Below are 18662 nucleotides of genomic sequence, written 5' to 3' on the forward strand. Positions count from 1 at the left end.
CTATTACGTTATACATTGCATTTGTATATGTTCAGTAGAGAGGTGTGGGGACATTTAGCGCCCATGATTCCGCTCGTCCATGCTGTAGGTACCATTGACAACATGTGCCTAACAAGGGGAGAGAGCACGGGTCGGTGGCGGCGGCGGCGGCGGAGAGCTGCTCCCCACCAAATACTCGGAATTGCCAGTGGCGCCACCTCGGGGCTTTAAAAAAAACTTTCTCAGCGATGACACCCTCGGGCTCTCGTTGGCTGTGGCCTCAACGACGATCGCAACGATGCCATGACTGCATCTGGCTTGCCAGTCGCACGTCGTGAGCCTCCTCCGACCAGCGAACGACGTCAAAACCGGTCCTAATGATCAGTCGTAACGATCAGTCACCTGCGAATCGCATGCACCAGTCGTCCATGTGTCTCGCACTTAAAAGGGCAGGCGTTGCAAGTATGCCGTGCGAATGTGCGGCATTGTACTTACGGGGTTGTTGTTGACGTACCACCTAAGTGACGCTATTGGCTTGGAAGGCCGGGAGAAGCACGTGATGTTCACCTGGTCGCCCACTTGGTAGCGAGGCTGGAAACCTTCCATCACCGGGCCTTCCTCGGGCAACACTGCGAGGAGAGCCGAAAGAATGGTCAGGGACATTACTTCGGTACTCGCATGTGCGCCAACTGGATGTTTCAACCAGTCTAGACTGCGCCACCGGAGGCATGAGCATAATAGCGCGTTAACACAGAGAACTCCATGTGTAAGATGTCTGGAAGAATATGTCAGCATGCTCCCATGCCTTTTTTTATGGAAAATCTGCAGAAATTCGGAGAACTGGCTACTAATGCGTAGCATTCTTATGCCGCTTGTCTTGAGCGTAGGTTCTTTACAGCAAAATGTCTTGGTTTTTCAAAATTCTGCCCGACCAATAATCTCCAATTTCGCTATTGTAACGCTATTGTTTAAACTTCGCAATTCTATATCTCGGAGTACGAATGCGAATGCGCTAGAAGAATTCTGCCAAATTAAACTGCCTAGAAACACGATTCTGTCACGTTTTTCAATACAAACATGCCTGCTTACTGTAGCCACTTAAAAGTTAACCATTCAATTTTTGTTATTTAAGCCACCGACATCAATAATTATCACCTAACTATGTGTCCACCTGGGCCCATAACCACAGGGTAGAGGTAATATTCACGTAAATCTAAGCGCCTAATTTAAAAAAAAAACCTGTCGACTTAATTTTGATCACCCTGTATATATGTTCGAAATAATGTTTAGGGATTAGATGTGTACGAATTAGATATGCATCATAAAACCGCAGCGTCATTTTGTCGCAGAATAAACCTGGCGCGACTAGTGACATACAATATTTGGTGTTATGAAAGGCACGGTTAGGCATATGACGTTTCCTAATGTTATGTTTTTGGTTAATGCGATAAGTTCTGGCCCGGGAATGACCGACGTTTCAGGCGCAGTGCGAAAAAATTGCAGCGCAAAGTGAAGGGCCAAACTGCGGTGAAAACTAATCGCTTTCAGCAGAGGGTTGAGTAACGTCGAAAACAGCAGGTCGGGAAAGTTTGGCAGATATAATAAGGATTAATACAGCAACACCTCGTAACACCTCGTAAACTCAAAGTCCTAAAATCTGCCTAAACTTTCGAGGTAACAGGAGTTTCGAGTTAAGCAAAATGCCAAAAATGTGTGGCCAGGTACCTGAAATAGGAGTAGAGCTTGCAACAGAGGCTTAACTGCACCGGGGAGCTTTCCTAATAAAGGCAAAATACGTAATAAAGCACGTCAAGTGGCGCCACCCATGGGCGCAGGGTGACGCACTTGGCAGGTTGGGTAGGAAACCGCCGCGGCGACGGGAATTTGAAGTTTGCCGTTCACGACCGCGTTCGGCGCGTATTGAGAGTTAAGCGTTCGTATAAAGAACTTAGCTCCCTGTCCCTGCAGCTGACTTTGCTTGTGTTCTCTCTCTCAACGTTTCGAGGTATCCGTGGTCTCCAAATAAGGTGACCAAATAAAGGTGACCAAAGGTGACCAAATACATAGGTAAATGCATGGCGAGAAAAATGTTCGGCTTAATCGAAATATAGAGAAATGCGAGTTCGAGTTAACGGGGGTTTTCTGCATTATGAAAAACTTATCCGCGCGTTTTTGACACGAGTTTCGTGCATCCCAACATGGTATATCAGCCTGCAGAGGACGGGTCCTGATATGATCAAGTGCGCTCGCAAACAATCAGCCAGATGTAGACAAATGCTCCTGTTTTTCTTGGAGTGACCGGTAGTGGTCTGTTTCACAATTTTTACACCTTTTGCAAGCTTGGGATGTTGTTGAAGTCCTGGGCGCTTTTTCAGCCTGCAGTTATGTTGGGCGAGTTGACCCGCGTTGTGGTTTAAAAATGATTTACTTGTGAACGAGACGAGAAAGACGACAGAAAGTGCATGCACTCATATTTCCGGAATTCAACTACACACACGTTCAAAACAGTTCAGCAAGGCTTTTAAAAGTTACAAAATAAAAAAGTATTTCCTCGAATGTCGCGTAGTTTTTAACGGCGGCCAGCAGAAAACCGTACTAATTTTTGATAGGGGACACGCAAATTTCTCTGGCACCTTCGTTTGGGTAAAATATGCCTCCGTGCATTCACAGGCGACAGCACCGCTCCACTGCTCCCGAGATAAATATTTCCTTTCATTTCTTTTTTCAAAAGGACAGCAGCGAAATTTTTTGCCATGATGTTGCAAATGAGTGAATACGTACCTGGCCCACCTCCTTCATAGCTCGTTTTCGTTAGCCTACCACCCCACTTCCAACAAAGCATCCTCTGTCATTTCCAATTCACAAATGAAAGCACTTATCGTTAATCAATCTGTGAATTCACTAAACAACGACCACAACAACAACAAAAAATCCCGGGCCATCTCCACTAACGTGAATCCTGGGGAGGGGCGAGGCATGCAGTGCATAAGTGTATTCAAAGATGATCAGTCTCTCTCTGGCCACACGGCGCGCGCTGATATACGTGACATCCCAAGTATGAAGACGGAGGATAAGTTAAATTCGAAACGGAGAACTGCAAATCTTATAGTCAAAGCTAGTGCGGAGCGAAATAGAAGCAAGCACGCAAACGCAAACGAAAAACGAGTGTGCCTGTGCGTTCTTGTAGTACGTGTTTATGCCGATGGAGATGAAACGTTCTAGCGCGAGGCGTTGGAAAACGAATGTCCCGGTGTTTTAGTTCCGTGACCACATGAGAATACGGCGGCAAACGACGACGACGACATGAGACACCGGCAGCCCGATTTTAACTGACAAGTGATGACCGCCACAACCATGTTTTTTTTATAGGAGGAGTCAGTCTAGAGTCACTAAATGAATTCGTGCTGACGTACTGGACAGATGTTTAGATAGGATTGGTTAGGCAATTTGAACGATGCTGTACCTTTCCTTCTACACCCTTCCACCTTTCTCTTCACTTTGCATGTCAAACACTCTCCGCCCTGCCTCGGTGTAACCGCATGACCACCATGCAGCTGCTGTACATGCAGGCTCGAAACGTTTTTCTTGGTCGCCCCATCTAGCCAGCTGAATGGGCACACGAGATACTAGCCGTGGCTTTTACTACCGCTCCGCTTCGGCTTTGTGGGCGAGTGCTCAAAGCCGCGTGATGTAACCCATCGCTCCCCGCTGGCTTGAAACAGGGGCTGAGAAAGGTGCTATTGCTGCTGCTGGCGCTATTTTGCTGCCGCTGGTGCTACAGGTGCCGCTGGTGCTATTTTGGCCGCAAGATGGAAAGGATTACGGCCGCTTATCGGACATCTTCACTGGTGGACATTGCTGGCTCTGCTATAAGGTTGGCGGCGGCGCAGACTGCTTTCTGGGGGGATGATACATTTCCCAAAGACAACGTCATGAAATCACGGCTGCGGATGAGCTGTGAAAGTAAAAAATCGAAGCGGAAGTCACATGTATCGTCAAATTCGACACACAAGACCAAAGTAAAGCTAGGACAAGCTTTAACACTTCAGATCGAGATCCCTGTACCTACAGGCCGAAACAAGACAATTAGAAGAGCAGAAACGAACTGTTGAAAAGACAAACAAGAGATTGCGGCGCTTCTCTGCAGCGTACGATAGGCATACAATGAAGACATGACGCACAGCAAGCGGCAAAGCACATTAAGAGAAAAGGTCAGCTTCCAGGTAGATGCGGTGGAGGTGGGCTGCTGAGAGGACACCACTAAAAGCATAGATACGTCGGATATCGAGAATGCGCAGGAAAAAAATTGAAACGAAAAATTCATGTTGGCCACAAAAGGGTCTGGATGACACCGTAGTACAAGTTGAGCAATAATAATACGAGCAGGAGAAAGCTGACCGATGGTCAGCGGCTGGTAATGAGCATCCCGCATAACTGCCGCGATTGTGTTGGGGTAGTCATACTTCGGGATTTCACAGTTTCAATGCGCCACGAACAAAAAAAAAAATACCTTCTCAACCACAATATGCCAGCGCTGAATACTTCTAACCCCGAAAAGTTTTGTCCGTTTGTCCGTCCGTCCATCCATCCATCTGTCTGTCTGTCTGTCTGTCTGTCTGTCTGTCTGTCTGTCTGTCTGTCTGTCTGTCTGTCTGTCTGTCTGTCTGTCCCTCCCTCCCTCCCTCCCTCCCTCCCTCCCTCCCTCCCTCCCTCCCTCCCTCCCTCCCTCCCTCAATTCAACCAGCCAGCCAAAACATAACACAGTTTTTAAACAAGTTTGTTTAAACAAAACTTTTCATTCATTCCATACCACTAAATCTAGAAACACACCTCGTACTTGTCAGCATCGTTCAGCAAAAAGAGAACATTAGGCATGTTTTAGCAAAATATCCATATGTAGGTGGTATTTTTAGTGCGTTCTTTCTTGATGGTGGCTTTATTTTTGCGATAGCAAATAAGATAAACGCATTGAAAACAATGTTTTCATCTCACCAATACAAGAAGCGCTTGCGCCCGATCCTGGACTTTGTGGCGGAATTCTAAGAAAAGTATAAGACTAACGAAATGTTTCACTACAGGGCGCACGAGTGGTGGAGCGCGGGAAATAGAATTGGCTTGAGCAAGCATCCGCCATGTATACCGTGGGAGGAGTGAGACGCGAGGGGAAGACGTTGATAGGTGGGAAGAAAGGGGAACAGAGGCATTTGCGTGGCAGGAGCGGCGGTAGACTATCGTCTTTCGAAGACATTGGCAGCGAAGTGAGTAGGTACGCGGCAAATGTTTTGGTGCGAAAATTTAAATTTAAAGTATCGGTATTTCTGGCGCCGATGGTGATCGGTATGATCTGACGCACGCCGTAGTGGAGAGCTATGGATTAATTGTGACCACCTTGTGGTCTTTAACGTGCGCCAGAATCTTGCTTTTCACCTACATAACAACAAGAAAAAAGAAACCCACTGCCGTAGCCGGGATCGTGTGGCCTAAGCAACCCAACGCCGAAGCCACTGCGCCATCGCAGCGAGTAATTTTTTAGTGGGGCCTTTTTGTTGTTTAGTTCGGCCGTACAACGTCTCTTCGCGCCGCATTGAAACTTACTGCGTCCATGGTAACACGGTTGGAGAAAATCAACTTAATTCTGCGCGAAGGTAGAAAATTGTTTAATAACTCGTCTCATCACTCTTCGAGCTTGTAGCACATATACAAGCCGCTCCAGGCCTTCAACATGCAAATGTTTCTTTTTCTCTCCTACGCTTTAGTTCGTTATCCTGCCTTCGCTGAATATATAGGCGACTTAAAGGTTACAATTCGCATAAAGGGAAAACTGCGCAAACTACTGATGACGACACTGTACTTTTCTTCTGTCTTTCCCTCCGTGTTGTCGTCTGTAGTATAGTTTATATTTATTTTCAAGACGCACTAACTCGCCTAACAAGAAGTCCGTCTAAACTTAAAACTATATTCTTCTGGTCTTGCTCACGCGAATTCTGAGCTTTATTACGTGAACAAAGTAATTTAGCTATCGTCAAAGCATCGCATGCCAGGCTCTCCAACTTTCTGCACTGAACCCTCATCTTGTCTGTGAACAAGCTGACCCAGGACGTGTTTCTTTAGCATTAGGAGTGGGACAGAAAAGACTAAGGAAGGGACGTTAGTAGCCCACAAAATCTTCAAAGACGTTTTTTCTGGTAATGCTTCTTTTAGAGCCTGCAATTTACATTTTTAATACAGAGAAAACAACGAACTTCAGTGTCCAAGCTCGTATAGGCTTCGACGACGAGATTAGTCGTTCGAAGTAAACGGCAGAATTCACGACCTAAATAGCAGGCACAGCGCAGTGAAAAAGATACTATAAAGGAAAGAAAAAAAAACAGCGCAGAGTATTTTTGTGAGTATATGGTCTGAGCAGACAAGACAAAAGACAGGTTGAAGAGCAGCTGACCACGCCCGCCTTAGCGTTACCCGAGGTTAAAAAGCACGACAAACAGGGCGGACCCCGGTCCGAGCATCGCGGGGCCCGTCCGTCGGCTCTCTTCAAGAGCCTCCGTTATTAAAAACCTGCCGGTGTTTCGAAAAAGAAAACAACTCTCAGCAGGGGTGGCCAGGAGGGGGGGGGGGGAGATGAGTTTGCCAGTCAGAAACATAGCTCGAGGCGCCGATGAGACAAAGCACAAAGAGTGCTGTCCGGCAGTCCTCGGACGGCAAAATAGCCTGCATAGCGCGCCATTTCTTTTCAGCTGCTTTAACTAGGATGCGCGCACGTTTACTTTGTTTCCGGAATGTTGGTGAAAGAAAGAAAACGAAAGGCAGAAAACAAGAAATTAGAGCGACGAGGGGAAGGTGGAACGAAAAAAAAAAAACACGAAGAAAATTCTCGCCTACTTCTTTTTTAAACTTCCATGGTTTACTTTTTCCTTCGACAATCTCTCCTTATTTTCGTCTAGTTTATCTGTTGTTTTACCGGGTAGAAAGTTTAGGATTGTTGCTGATCGGACCAGACTTCCGAATAACTTAAATGTCTGTTTTACGTTAACTTTTTCGAAACTAAACTTCCTATATTAAGGCACGGGAAAAGCGCAATGAAAACAAAAAAGAAAGAAAGCATAGAACGGTGTGAAAATTAACGAAAGTCTTAACATCTACGTAAGTGAAAAAGAAATTGAAAGAAGGTACCAAAACCTGCTCGAAATGAAGTAAACGGCAGTTCTCGTCGCTTCTGACGTTAATTAACGAAGTTCTTTTCTATCATAACATTCAAAACGCTCCCGCACGCTATCAAGAGGACCGGCGAGGAGGGGGTGGAAGTACTTCGGGGCGAGTTAAGAAAGCAAAGAGCGCCAAGAAGAAAAGCGAAACGCGACACTAGAGGAATCGAGGGTAGCGGCGGGGATGGAGAGCGGCGGTGTGAGGAAGGCCCTCGAGGATAATGGCATTCTCGTTTGGAGAACGTCCGGTGCGCTGAATTTTTCATTGTCTCCGGCTGAAAAGAAGTGTTGTCTTGTTCTTGGGATCCCTCCTTTTGTCGTCAGCTGAGCGCTTTTCGAGGTCCCGGCTGCGCCTTGCAAGTGAGTGTCGCCGAACGTTCGCGAGAGGTGATGCTGGAGCAGCGCGCAGGGTGCTGCAATTTACAACTGCGATCCTCATGGGTAATATATTAACCAGGGCCTAAACGGTGCCTTTTAGTGTGGTCGGTGTTTCTGACTTGTGCAAGCACTTTCGCCTGTGCAGGAACCAGGGGGGGAATGAGGCGTATCTACTGGGAAGACGCGAACGATTACTGGCTGGCCATGTAGCTATAATAAATGAGTTTAATCTTACGTATTCTGGAAGTATCTCTTCATTTCAAGGACAGCCGACAAGTGCACGTACAGTTAAGGATAAATGAAATGCAAGCACGAAAATATAAACCAGGACACGCAAAATCGAACAATACAGAACAATACAGAACAATACAATATTGCGCACTATTGGTGCACTTTTAAAGCCAGATTTCCCAACTTCGTTACTTTAATTAATACACGCGTCAATTTGACCTGCATGGAAAGGCATCGGGTTTATTTGCGCGTTCTGGTTCATATTTTCGTGATCGCGTTTCCCTTGTCCATAACCGTTCAGTGCGAGAAAATTGTCTAGATCAGGGGTCGGCAACGTGCGGCCCGTGGGCTGCATGCGGCCCGCGGGGCGGTATTATGCGGCCCACAGCACGTCGTCAGAATACCCATCCTTACCCCTGTCACTTTCTATCTGAAGGCCGACTCGCCAGTTTTGACCTCAAATTAGGTTAGACGGGAGACCAGAATATAGAACTAATCGCTTCCAGTTGGCATCGTTCCCCATACTTACACTTAGCTGGTATATTTTCAATTATTGTCAAATATTATTGTCAATTCGCTGAATTTTTTCTCTCTGCCTGCAAAGTCTCCCTCCCCCCCCCCCCCCTCCCTCCCCGATCTGTTTGCCGTCCGCCCATCCGCCGTGTCGACTTCATCCAACTGGGCCCTCCACTTGAAAAGGTTGCCGACCCATGGTATAGATCATGCTAAGTTTGGGGACGGGGAGGAAAGAAATTCCGGGCCATCTCCACTAACGTGAAACTGTGGGAAAGGGTGGGGGAGGGAGGGGGGCTTTGCAGGCAGTGTAAAAGTGTATTCTTGGTGGCTTTGCGTTTTCTCCAACAGAGATGAAGCCGTTGGGAGGTAGAGGTATACAGCTTTGCTGTAAAAGTATCTTGTCTTTGACGCACGAAGCTCTCTAGCGCGAGGCGTAAACGAGTGCCCCGGTGTTTTTTTTAATACGCGTTTCGTTTACCGCGAGGCGTAAACGAGTTTTCCGGTGTTTTAGTACCGTGACTACATGAGACGACGATTACGACGACGACGACAGAAGACGCCAACAGCCCCAGCCCCTAAGGGGCTTCTCCTCTAAAAAACGGAGTGCTATCCGTTCTAATCTTGCCATTGCCAGCATCAGCTGTGCAGAACAAATTAACGCGAAAATTGATTGTGTAGTGTGCTTAGCTGCCCCTTTAGTGAGCACCGTGCTCTCAATGCGGGTACGTCTTAAAATTGCGCAAATGTTTGAACTGAAGCCATCACTCCATTGTGAAAACGACGATACCGGCAGCAGCTGCGAGCTATGTGCCGAACGATGGGCCTAATGTTAGGTTTTTAGCTCTAGCGTCGTAATACGGTAGTTGCTGCATTACGTACAATAAGTTCCATTTGTTTTTGCACGTCGTGAAGATCTACGTAACGCCAGCGAACATTAAACATACATATAGGCCTAACAAGGGCGACTGGCTGAGCCTCTGTCGCAGGAACGGAGAGAAATAGAAAGAAGACTCGAAACGGGAAAGGATCCAATGATGACTACGAGAAGAAACGCGATTTCAGCAGACGCGGCGCCTAGCTTGGCAGTTACATCGGTGCCTAGCCCAGCGGCACAGCAGTCAGGAGAAATCCTGGTCGAAATGACAGCGTCCACAATACCGGCACATCGGTTCGGCAATAGAACACTATTGGTTTCGCACATGCAGCAAATCACAAGGACTTCTCAGGTGTCCACGTAATTTTTAGAGCGGAAGATTACTGCGCATGTCTATCAAGGTCATCATCGCGTCGCAATGATCTGCATCATTGATACATACATTCACACATACACTCATACCAGCACACAATCATACATACATACGTACAGGTGCTCCAAAACTTAAACGGAGCACGCGAGCGGTGGCTGGAGCGGGCAAAACTGCATGCCAGCACGATTTATGAATAGATGCGCCGCAGATAGCGAGAGTACGTGGGCAAATCCTGCTGGCCCCTCTCGATACACTGACGCTCGCCTTACCGCCGGCTCAAGCGAAGCCGCGCTGCTGTCATCCCTGCTCGCCAGGGCCGCTTCCAATGCTTACGAGTTAAGCTGGGATACCCTTCTTTTCCAACATAACTTACTGAAGTTTGTGCAATAAATTCGATTTGTTTTGAAGCCGCTGGCTTCCGATAGGCTAACCTCCTCAATTATCTTGAGCGCCCATTAAAATCACGGAAGCAATGCAGCCAATACACGCGTGAACTGTACGGTTTTATTCAGTCTTTATGCGCTTCCTTGAGGCAAGCATGATTAAGGTCGCAGTTGCTGAATGATTCACGAGCGTTTAAGCCTCATGGCACAACAAACTTACCGCCGGGGTAATTGCGAAACACGGCAGGGACGTGGACAAAGTGGTGGCATTCCTAACAAAACGGAACCCATACGCCACTGAAGATCACTTTCCTTTCCGACGCAGGCAACCAGATTCGTTCATAAATCATTGGAAGAATCCCTGGCGAGCAGGGATGACAGCAGCGCAGCTTCGCTTGAGCCGGCGCTAAGGCGAGCGTCAGAGTACCGAGATGGGCCAGCAGGATGTGCCCACGCACTCTCGCTATCTGCGGCGCATCTATTCATAGACCGCGCTGGCAGAAACTTGTGCCCGCTCCGGCGACCGCTCGCGTGCTCCGTTTATCTTTTGGAGCACCTGTACACACAAACGTACACATACATACATACATACATACATACATACATACATACATACATACATACATACATACATACATACATACATACATACATACATACATACATACATACATACATACATACATACATACATACATACATACATACATACATACATACAAAAGGAAAACCAGCAATTAGTTTAGACCAACTAAGTCTACACCTTGCGGCCGGTACAAACGTTTCGAGATGCGGTTTCATTTCCATGGTCTAGTATCCCATTGGTTCCTCAAGTATCACAGTTCTGCCAAACAAAATGGCAAAAGTGACTAAACGCTCTATTCGGGTCTCGGCATCATCGCCAGATACACGAGCAAAAGTGCTAGCCGAAGCAGCAGCAACAACGCTCAACAAAAGGCCAACCCTTCGAGGCCGCGCGGCCGGTTCTAATCCGGACCACCGAGGCTTTCCCCGGAGACGCCAGAGTGCGTCTTGTATTAGTTCTATGCTGGGCTAGCTCGTCGCGCAACACTCATTCGCACCAGTTGCCTGCAGAACGTTACGTTACTGCGGGCAGTCGAACGTTGATGTACTTCGGGAAGAAACATGGGCGTCACGCCAAGCGGTTGACCCGGCCATGGTTTGTCGTTTCTTAGATCTTTTTCGCAGTTTTCAGATGTTGTGCACACTTAGCAGCTGCGAGTTTACTGGTCCGACATCGCTACGGCTCAAGCGTTCTACTATGCACATGCAACCAAATTCGCTTACGCCACGACCAAAGCTCTAACAAAGAAGGAAAGAGCGCTCCTAATCTGAGATATCTAGATTTTGCGCCATATATTGAAACGTTAGCGGAAAATAAAAGCGGTTCAAGTAAAACTAATTTTAAGTAATGCCATTTCAATGCCCGTGGCCATGGAAGTACCAGGACACTAATTCAAACATTATCCCTACTTAGATTATGCAGGTTCTAATGATGGTGATTCCTCTGGAATACGTAAAGAAAGAAGTATCTCGTCACTCCAGCTAATAGTCTCTATGAGACATACACGACCAAAGGCGATCAGTCTGATCGGCTACGACGCCGGTGATAGGGGGCGCCATTGGCTGGCGCGTAAAGAAACCAGATAGTCTTCCTTACGGGGCGTAGGCTGGACCACGGTGCATGGAACTAATGATTGTGGGTTTATTTCCTGGTCCTCCACGGAGCAACGCGGCTTAGCGGACACAGCTGAACTCTCCTAATGGCAACGGAGTACGGGGGCATCCCGAGCGAATGGGCCTCGGTTCACTCGTCTCCGGCACGGGTCAGCTTTGACACGTGCAAGATCCGTCTCCCAAGAGTGTCGGCCCGATGAGTGTTCCGCGGCACACTTGGAGTGTCTTGTATGTGTGCGTGTGCGTGTGTGTACGTAGGCCCTTCCCTCCCCACATCCCTCTCCCCCTTGAAGAAAAAAGAACATCGGCCCCGCTGTCCTCACAAATGGCCCCGAGGACGTAGTTGCATGCGTTCACAGACAGGCAGCTTGCGCCTTGCTGTGGTTGGACGGGTGTGCCCTGTCCTCCGCCAGAGGAGTGGATGTGACTGCACTGAGATTACGTTGGTGACGGAGTAGATTGTGCCTTGCATGGGGAAATCAAAGATGGCCACTCTCCTCTGCCCCCATTAGGCGAGGGATGCTGGACGTTTATCTTCAATGGCTTCAAAAGTTTAGAAGGAACCGCTGCTTTGCGGCCGGAAACGTTATAATTCGAACGAAAGCACCCGGTCTGGAACATTGCACACGATGCGCGGATTCTTTTGTTAAAGTATAGCACACAAAGTTATCTTGCATTGCTGTTCCTTGCACTTACGCATAAGGAATGACGCATGGGTAAAGTAAAGTAGGTAATGCGTGTAAACTAGGTTGGGTAAGGCTGTGTTCAGACTACCGACGCAAAAGCAATATCGTGAGCTATGGACGTAAAAAAACAGCATGTCACGCAGTTCGGTTGGCTGAGACGGGAGATGACGTCATTTCTTAAAGTTATTACGACAGTTGCAGCAACAAGCAACAGTCTGAACACAGCCGAACGTGCGTTCTTGTGTCTGTTACTGAGTGCGCGCTTTTGTATTCTCGAGTGCTTCCCCATTCCCACACAGAGTAGCAAGTCAAGCTCGCTGATAGGCTGACCTCTCTGTGTAATAAAAGGTTTTTCTCTCTCCTCCCCTCTCTTTCCCGCTCACCGCAACAAAGATTCTCTGATTGAGGGAGGTAAGTGAGAGATAAGGTCAAGGGTAGCCATTTTATAACTTTACCGTTTCTTGTAGTGTAATTTATTGAACAGCTTACTAAACTTGCACGCGTACTAAGTAACTTCGACTTCTTTCAAAAGGCGAGACAATGTTTTCATTAACATCTATGGAAGTGTTCGTACCCACCAAAATGCCGAACAGAAGCTGATCGACGTGCCCTGGGAGCTGCAGAGACAGTTAAGGATCCTAACCGAAGCCTGCCGATGTGCACTGCCCCAGGAAGTTACGTCTCTGCGCCAGTTTTTGCGAAACCACGACATGTGTGCGTGTTGAAATGCTCTTTGTTGTTTTGATTTAGGTTAACATTCCGTTCCTCAGGGAACTTTCTTCTGGGGTATGAGAAATGGAGTGCTCGATTTGCGAACGACAACACCGTTGAGTCTGTTTTTGTTTTGTCAAAGAGGTTTTATAAAAGTTTGTTTCTTCATATTTCTACATTTCTTTACTATCATTGTGAACTTTGTTAGTTCGGCTTTTTTGCAATGCTTGAGTTATTAAGGTGAAGCACCCTTTAAAGAAACTGTGAGGTCGAAACTGCGTGGTTTCCTCCCCCGTGCAGCTGCCTGCGTAAAATAATCATCTTTTCTCGAAAGCAGAGTAGTTGACCGCCGGAACTCTCTTAACTGTTAAATTGTCATGCATTCTTCAGCACGCTCAGAACTAAACCAGTTTATCGAATCTGCATTGTGCCTCCCCTCTGCCGACGAGTGTTAGCGCTCTCCGCGGTGGCGTGCGTGGTACATAAGATCTGCGTGTGTCCGCCTACGTCTCCCCATTCGCACCGCCTGCGACACTCTCGTCCTGAGGGATGGCGCCTCGGCTCAAGCCGGTGTGCAAACAGGCGTCACCGCGGTAGCCGTCCGGTAAGCGGAGACACCGGCTAGGCACGGAAGGGCGCCGAGTGTCGCGTTGGGACACGTCAGCCCGGTGGGGGCCAAGCAGGGTGTCTTGTACAAGCAACGTGTGTCGGGTATAGGGGCACCGGCGTAGTCGGGAGTGCCAGAGGGCCACCGTATAACGATGAAGAGGTGCCACTGGCGGTGGGAGCTTGCCGTAATAGGATAACTGTCCTCTCGCTCTGAGCCGGCATTATTAAGTTACGATGCCAGACCAGCGCGTATAAACTCTCGATGCGCGTCGGTTCTTACGGATTTCGGCGCTGACCGAAATAATGAGATCTCACTCACACTAACGAGTATAGATGTGGGCCTATCGACAGTGACCACTGTGAGCTCGGACGGGGGAGTCGGTTGAGCAGCTCATCGCGCTTTGGGGACCGTGATTTGGAGCAATAGCGTATGACGTTCTAAGCTTTCAGCAACAAATTATGCGAAATTTAGTAGAGAAAACTGTAGCCCTAATCGACTTAAAAAATGCCATTCTGTGCCGATACCATGCTATTATGTGCTTACTAAAATGTTGGCGTAAATATTATATTTCTCCCCTCCATGAGTAGGGCATAGAAGACAACAAATCGTTTGGATGAAGTATGCAGACAGTTTATCACTCGGAGCTAGTCGTCCTCTCATGTTTATGTGGGTATTAACTATGCCAACCCACAAACCTATTCAGCGAGGTTCATAAAGAATTTGAAATACTCTTTTTGTGTCGTATGTATAGTGTTTGGCCAGTACTTTTATTTTGCGTAATTACATAAAGAATTAGCACCACCCCAATATTAGCATCTCCGTGAATAATTTATCTTCCGGCACATCGTGCTTGAAGTTACGTAACCAATAAAAACAATAAATCTAAATGAATTAGGGAAGTAACAAAAAGGAATTGAAGCTTCAGAGTCATTTCTTTTTGTTGGTTTACCGTTGAAGGCGAAGTAATGCAACGCTTTTTTAAGAAAAAGTTATGAACGATAATAAATTTCAATTTCTGTGTTTACGTTATTTTGATGTGCTGACGCTTTTCCGCAGCGCAAGTAAATTTGCCCAAAAAGTGTGCTAAACTACAGGTAAAGTGCCAGTGGTAAAAACCGAAGCTTTGATGTCTTAAGGTTGCCCCAGTTTTATGACCCCGTCTTGCGCCTCGTTGTCCTTAGCCCTTGGCCATGGGGGAACAAAAAGAGAACGAGAGAAAACAAGGAGCTTCACTGGGAGTGGTACAAAGGCTCCCACTAAAGAGTGGCGGCCAAGAAACGTAGCTCGGGGTGCACTTCGTGAGGGACACGAACGCCACCACTTGACCTCCTCTCCCGCCTTTGATGGCACTCTGCCGTTCAAACCGAGCAGCTTCCCACGCACGGCGGCGTTCCATCGAACGGGTGCGTGCCGAGGCGTAGGCGCTAAGTGAGCTAGATTAGCCAACCCAGCCGGGCTCTCTGGCTCGTAAAGACACGGGCCACCGGCGAGGTAACACGTCCGCGAGCGAACTCCTCTTCCCGCCATCCAAACGCGCTCCGACTCTCTGTCGGTCTGTGCGGGGCACACCTATGCCCTCGCCCTCCCTTCGAAGCGTCCTCCACGCGTCGTGCACGCGCCCCGACCGTGCGTCGCTGGCAGCGTTTATCAAGAATAATGGCGGCAAGCCTCTTTCCGCGGCATGCACCCTGGGACCCAATGACCCCAGTTAGGCCTAATCGACCGGGTCACCCGCCGCACGGTACGCTGGCTTTCTTTGCCCGAATCGTGCCTGGCTTTGTTGTCGGGCGCGCGCGCTCCGACAGCGTGCTCGCGAGCGAGTTGGGTTCCGCGCCAGGCGCACGGCGCTGTACTCTCCGTACTGCCTCGTACCTCCTCTTGCTCTCCGCTGCTGCCGTGTTGGAGAAAGTCGCAAGTTTAGCTGCCGTGTCCCGGTGCGCCCACGCGGGTGCTTGCGCGCGTGTGCGCTTGAGGTGCCGGCCAGGGCGCGCCGGGCGGAGTGCTTGCTCCTAATCCAACTGCTGACGTTGATGACGCCGGAAGAGTTAACTAGCCAAACGAGTTTTGCGTGTCGTCGGACCGGGCACGAGCTGGGCTCCGACGCCGCGCGCAGCTGCCTGCCGTCGTTGCCCGCTGTGTTTTGTGCTGAACTGCCTTATTTTGCTCACGCTGTTCTCTCCCAAACATCCTCCGTTTCCACCGAGGCTCCCTCGCGTGCTCTCAATTGGGCGGCGACAAAAAGCGGCCTCGTCTGCACTCGGGGCTGCTTAAAAATGGATGCACAAAGCCCGAGAGCTTTATAGGCCTTCAAGCGTGTTGTTGATGTTGCCTTTTGTGACGCTGCTAGAGAAGAGGTGGAAGAGGGAGGGAACAAGGTCGTGACTTCAGCCCCTTTCTGCGGGATCTCTCTATCTCTTTCTCTCTTTCACCCTTACGACACAAGCACAAGTGCTCCCTTGTGGCCGTAACAGGGGCTTCGGCATTGGCCAATTCGAACATAACACGGTTTCTTTCTAGGCTCAATGCTCAAGCAATGCCCGTAGTATTCCAAAGCAGCCGAGCCCCTCTTTTCTTTGCTTCCGATAAACAAACTTCGTCCTAACTAACGGGCCCTCAACATCAGGTGCATTTTATGTCGCTTCGCGGCTACATATACGTACTCTTGTGCGTATCAAGGTCAGTAACTGTTGTATTCACTCATATTAGCCTTCTGTTTCTATACCTCGGTTCATGATGCGTATTTCATGAATGCTGCATTGGTTGGAACAAAGACCTCTTTCCATAGTGGGTTCGTTTAGCGGCCTTTGCCTGGAAGAACAGAGATTGTTTCTGAGAGGTGAAAGACCACGTTTAATGGCACAATTGAAAATGGCAATGCGACAACAAAGCACTGGGCAAGGCCCTACGCACAAACCAAGAAATACCGTTCTCTCGGTTCAAAGTTCCATGCCCACTAGTAATACGCACAAGTTCTCATAAGCCACTAACGGTCACTGCACTGGGAACGTGCTCACCACGGGTAGCATGCTGAAGCACCAGACGCCGTTACATGGTTGCATCTACGAAGAAGAAACCCCGAGCCGCCGCTTTCACTCTTGCCACATCTCCTTCCTCAAACCTCTCCGTCCTCGAGGCAGCGTCCAGCGCTGTGCTTATCGGCGGGTGCAACCTCGACCTCCCACACCATCTCTTGCCGTACCGGCGAAGTCTTTCTGGGAGCATTAGTCGGGGCAAACGACTCGCACGAAAGCTCACTTCCTGCTCGTAGCTGTTCGATGTGTGGTGATATTGGGTCAGTGCTCGCAAGGTGTATAATGCATCGCCGTCGACTTCCGCATCGTGGGTTGCGTGCACAGTGTGTTCAGAAAAGCCTCTTGCATGACTGTCTTCTCAGAGTAAACGGATGAGGCGGTTTGATTCTACCTTGACTTTGTGAGTGCGTATAGCGGTTATTATGTACGGACTGATTTATGCCTACTGTTGCCCCATTTTCTGGGCCGTATATTATTGATACTGTTCGACTTCCGCTTCAAGAAATGTATGCAGGAATCGCTCCATCGGTCATGAATTATTTCCTTCCCACATATATAAAATGCAGGTCATCATATAAAAAAGTCTATAGGGGTGTTTTTTTTCTAGTATTTTGTTGAAATGTATTCTCTTTTCCGGTACCTTGCGTAGGCATAAGAAAAATCTACCGAACACCTTTTACATTCGTCTTTTAACGACAATGTCTTGTATTGTTACAACATGATGTCTCACAAATCTGATTTTTTGTAATTATGCCGTACGAAGGTGTGTATAAAAGCCACGCGTAAGTGTGCAATTTTTATGGTAGCTAAAAAATGCTGGACTGTTTTCTTTGACTTTGAGCTGCATTAAAAGGCTGCGTGAAGTTCATTCTCTTTTTTTCTGTTTTCTTGCTTTCCAGGGGCATTGTGGACAGGATTCTTCACATTAATTCTTTGTTTGGCTTGTTTTTAATCTCTTTGTTCTGGTGCCCTCCAGGTTCCGGCTCGATTCCACTTCCAATCTGCAGGCGGGTGCCATAAAAATTCATACCAGCGATGATAATAAGTTCACTGTAAAGAAGAAGAAAAACTATACGCAACCGCCTCGCCATGTTCGATATCAAATTTGTCGCACTGCAATAGACGCATTTACTGCCACGGGCATACACCATCTACTGCCCCCAAAACTCCTCATAAAACAAAGCAAAAGATAAAGCGCAAACTGCGTTCTATCAATCGCCGGGGTTTCAGCGCCCACGATAGCAGGTGTTTTCCCCCGCAATTGACTTTAGTTAAGCCATGGCAGTATACCGCAGACCAGAATGGAGCGACCTTACACTGCGCAGGGAATAAACTGCGGCGGCTTCGAAACAGGAGGAGTACGGCGACTCTTCTCGACAGAAAAAATTGCACATTGATAAAAATGTTCAACTTGTTAAGTCAGCAATCTCGCCCCAAATACCTATCTGAAACCCCGAGTTTTTGTCACATCGCGACTCCTGTGGCCTGTGGTCATCGAACTCGTACGAGTAACCTATCTTCGTCGGCGAAAAAAAAAAGTGCATTGATCTCAGATGATTTAATGGTCGAGCCACGCTGGCTACCATTTTAATCGCAAAATCCCAACAGTTAGATCGCCAAATCACATTGTCGGTCATCCCCCTCTCCGATGATGTCATTCCCTGTCCCTCTTGAGGTGAGGAGCCGCTCTCCTCTCTCACCCGCCCCTCGCTTACGAAAGGAGGAGGGACTAGTACAGGAGGCGTGTTCTTGCAAATCGGAAAAAATCATGGTGATCATACCAATTCCCACCTACGAAAATCGTTTGACCTTTTCAGCAGAGAAATCACTACTGCCATGCGAAGAGACGGAGCAAGCTGGATCCTCTGGTCTTCACTAACGCGGCCAGGAGTGTGGGATTACGGGGAAGGGCGCTTTTCCGTTTTTCTGTTGACCGTTATGGCAAAAACGATGACCGACACGAAAAATTCCAGGCAACGGGATACTGAA

The 18662-nt window shown here is 48.2% G+C and overlaps 1 protein-coding gene across 1 annotated transcript in view; it reads right to left on the minus strand.

Moving 5' to 3' along the window:
- LOC144169598 (cell adhesion molecule 4-like) overlaps positions 1–18662 on the minus strand; it is a 386778-nt gene that overhangs the window by 21192 nt on the left and 346924 nt on the right. The window contains exon 4 of the mRNA XM_077698843.1: positions 475–608. Within this exon, the coding sequence (XP_077554969.1) occupies positions 475–608 (134 nt within the window). The remainder of the gene's footprint in view (positions 1–474; positions 609–18662) is intronic.

The sequence above is a fragment of the Haemaphysalis longicornis genome, unplaced genomic scaffold (assembly GCF_048455015.1).
Source record: "Haemaphysalis longicornis isolate Haplotype H1 unplaced genomic scaffold, Haemaphysalis longicornis Haplotype H1 scaffold_2, whole genome shotgun sequence".
NCBI classification, from domain to species: Eukaryota; Metazoa; Arthropoda; class Arachnida; order Ixodida; family Ixodidae; genus Haemaphysalis; species Haemaphysalis longicornis.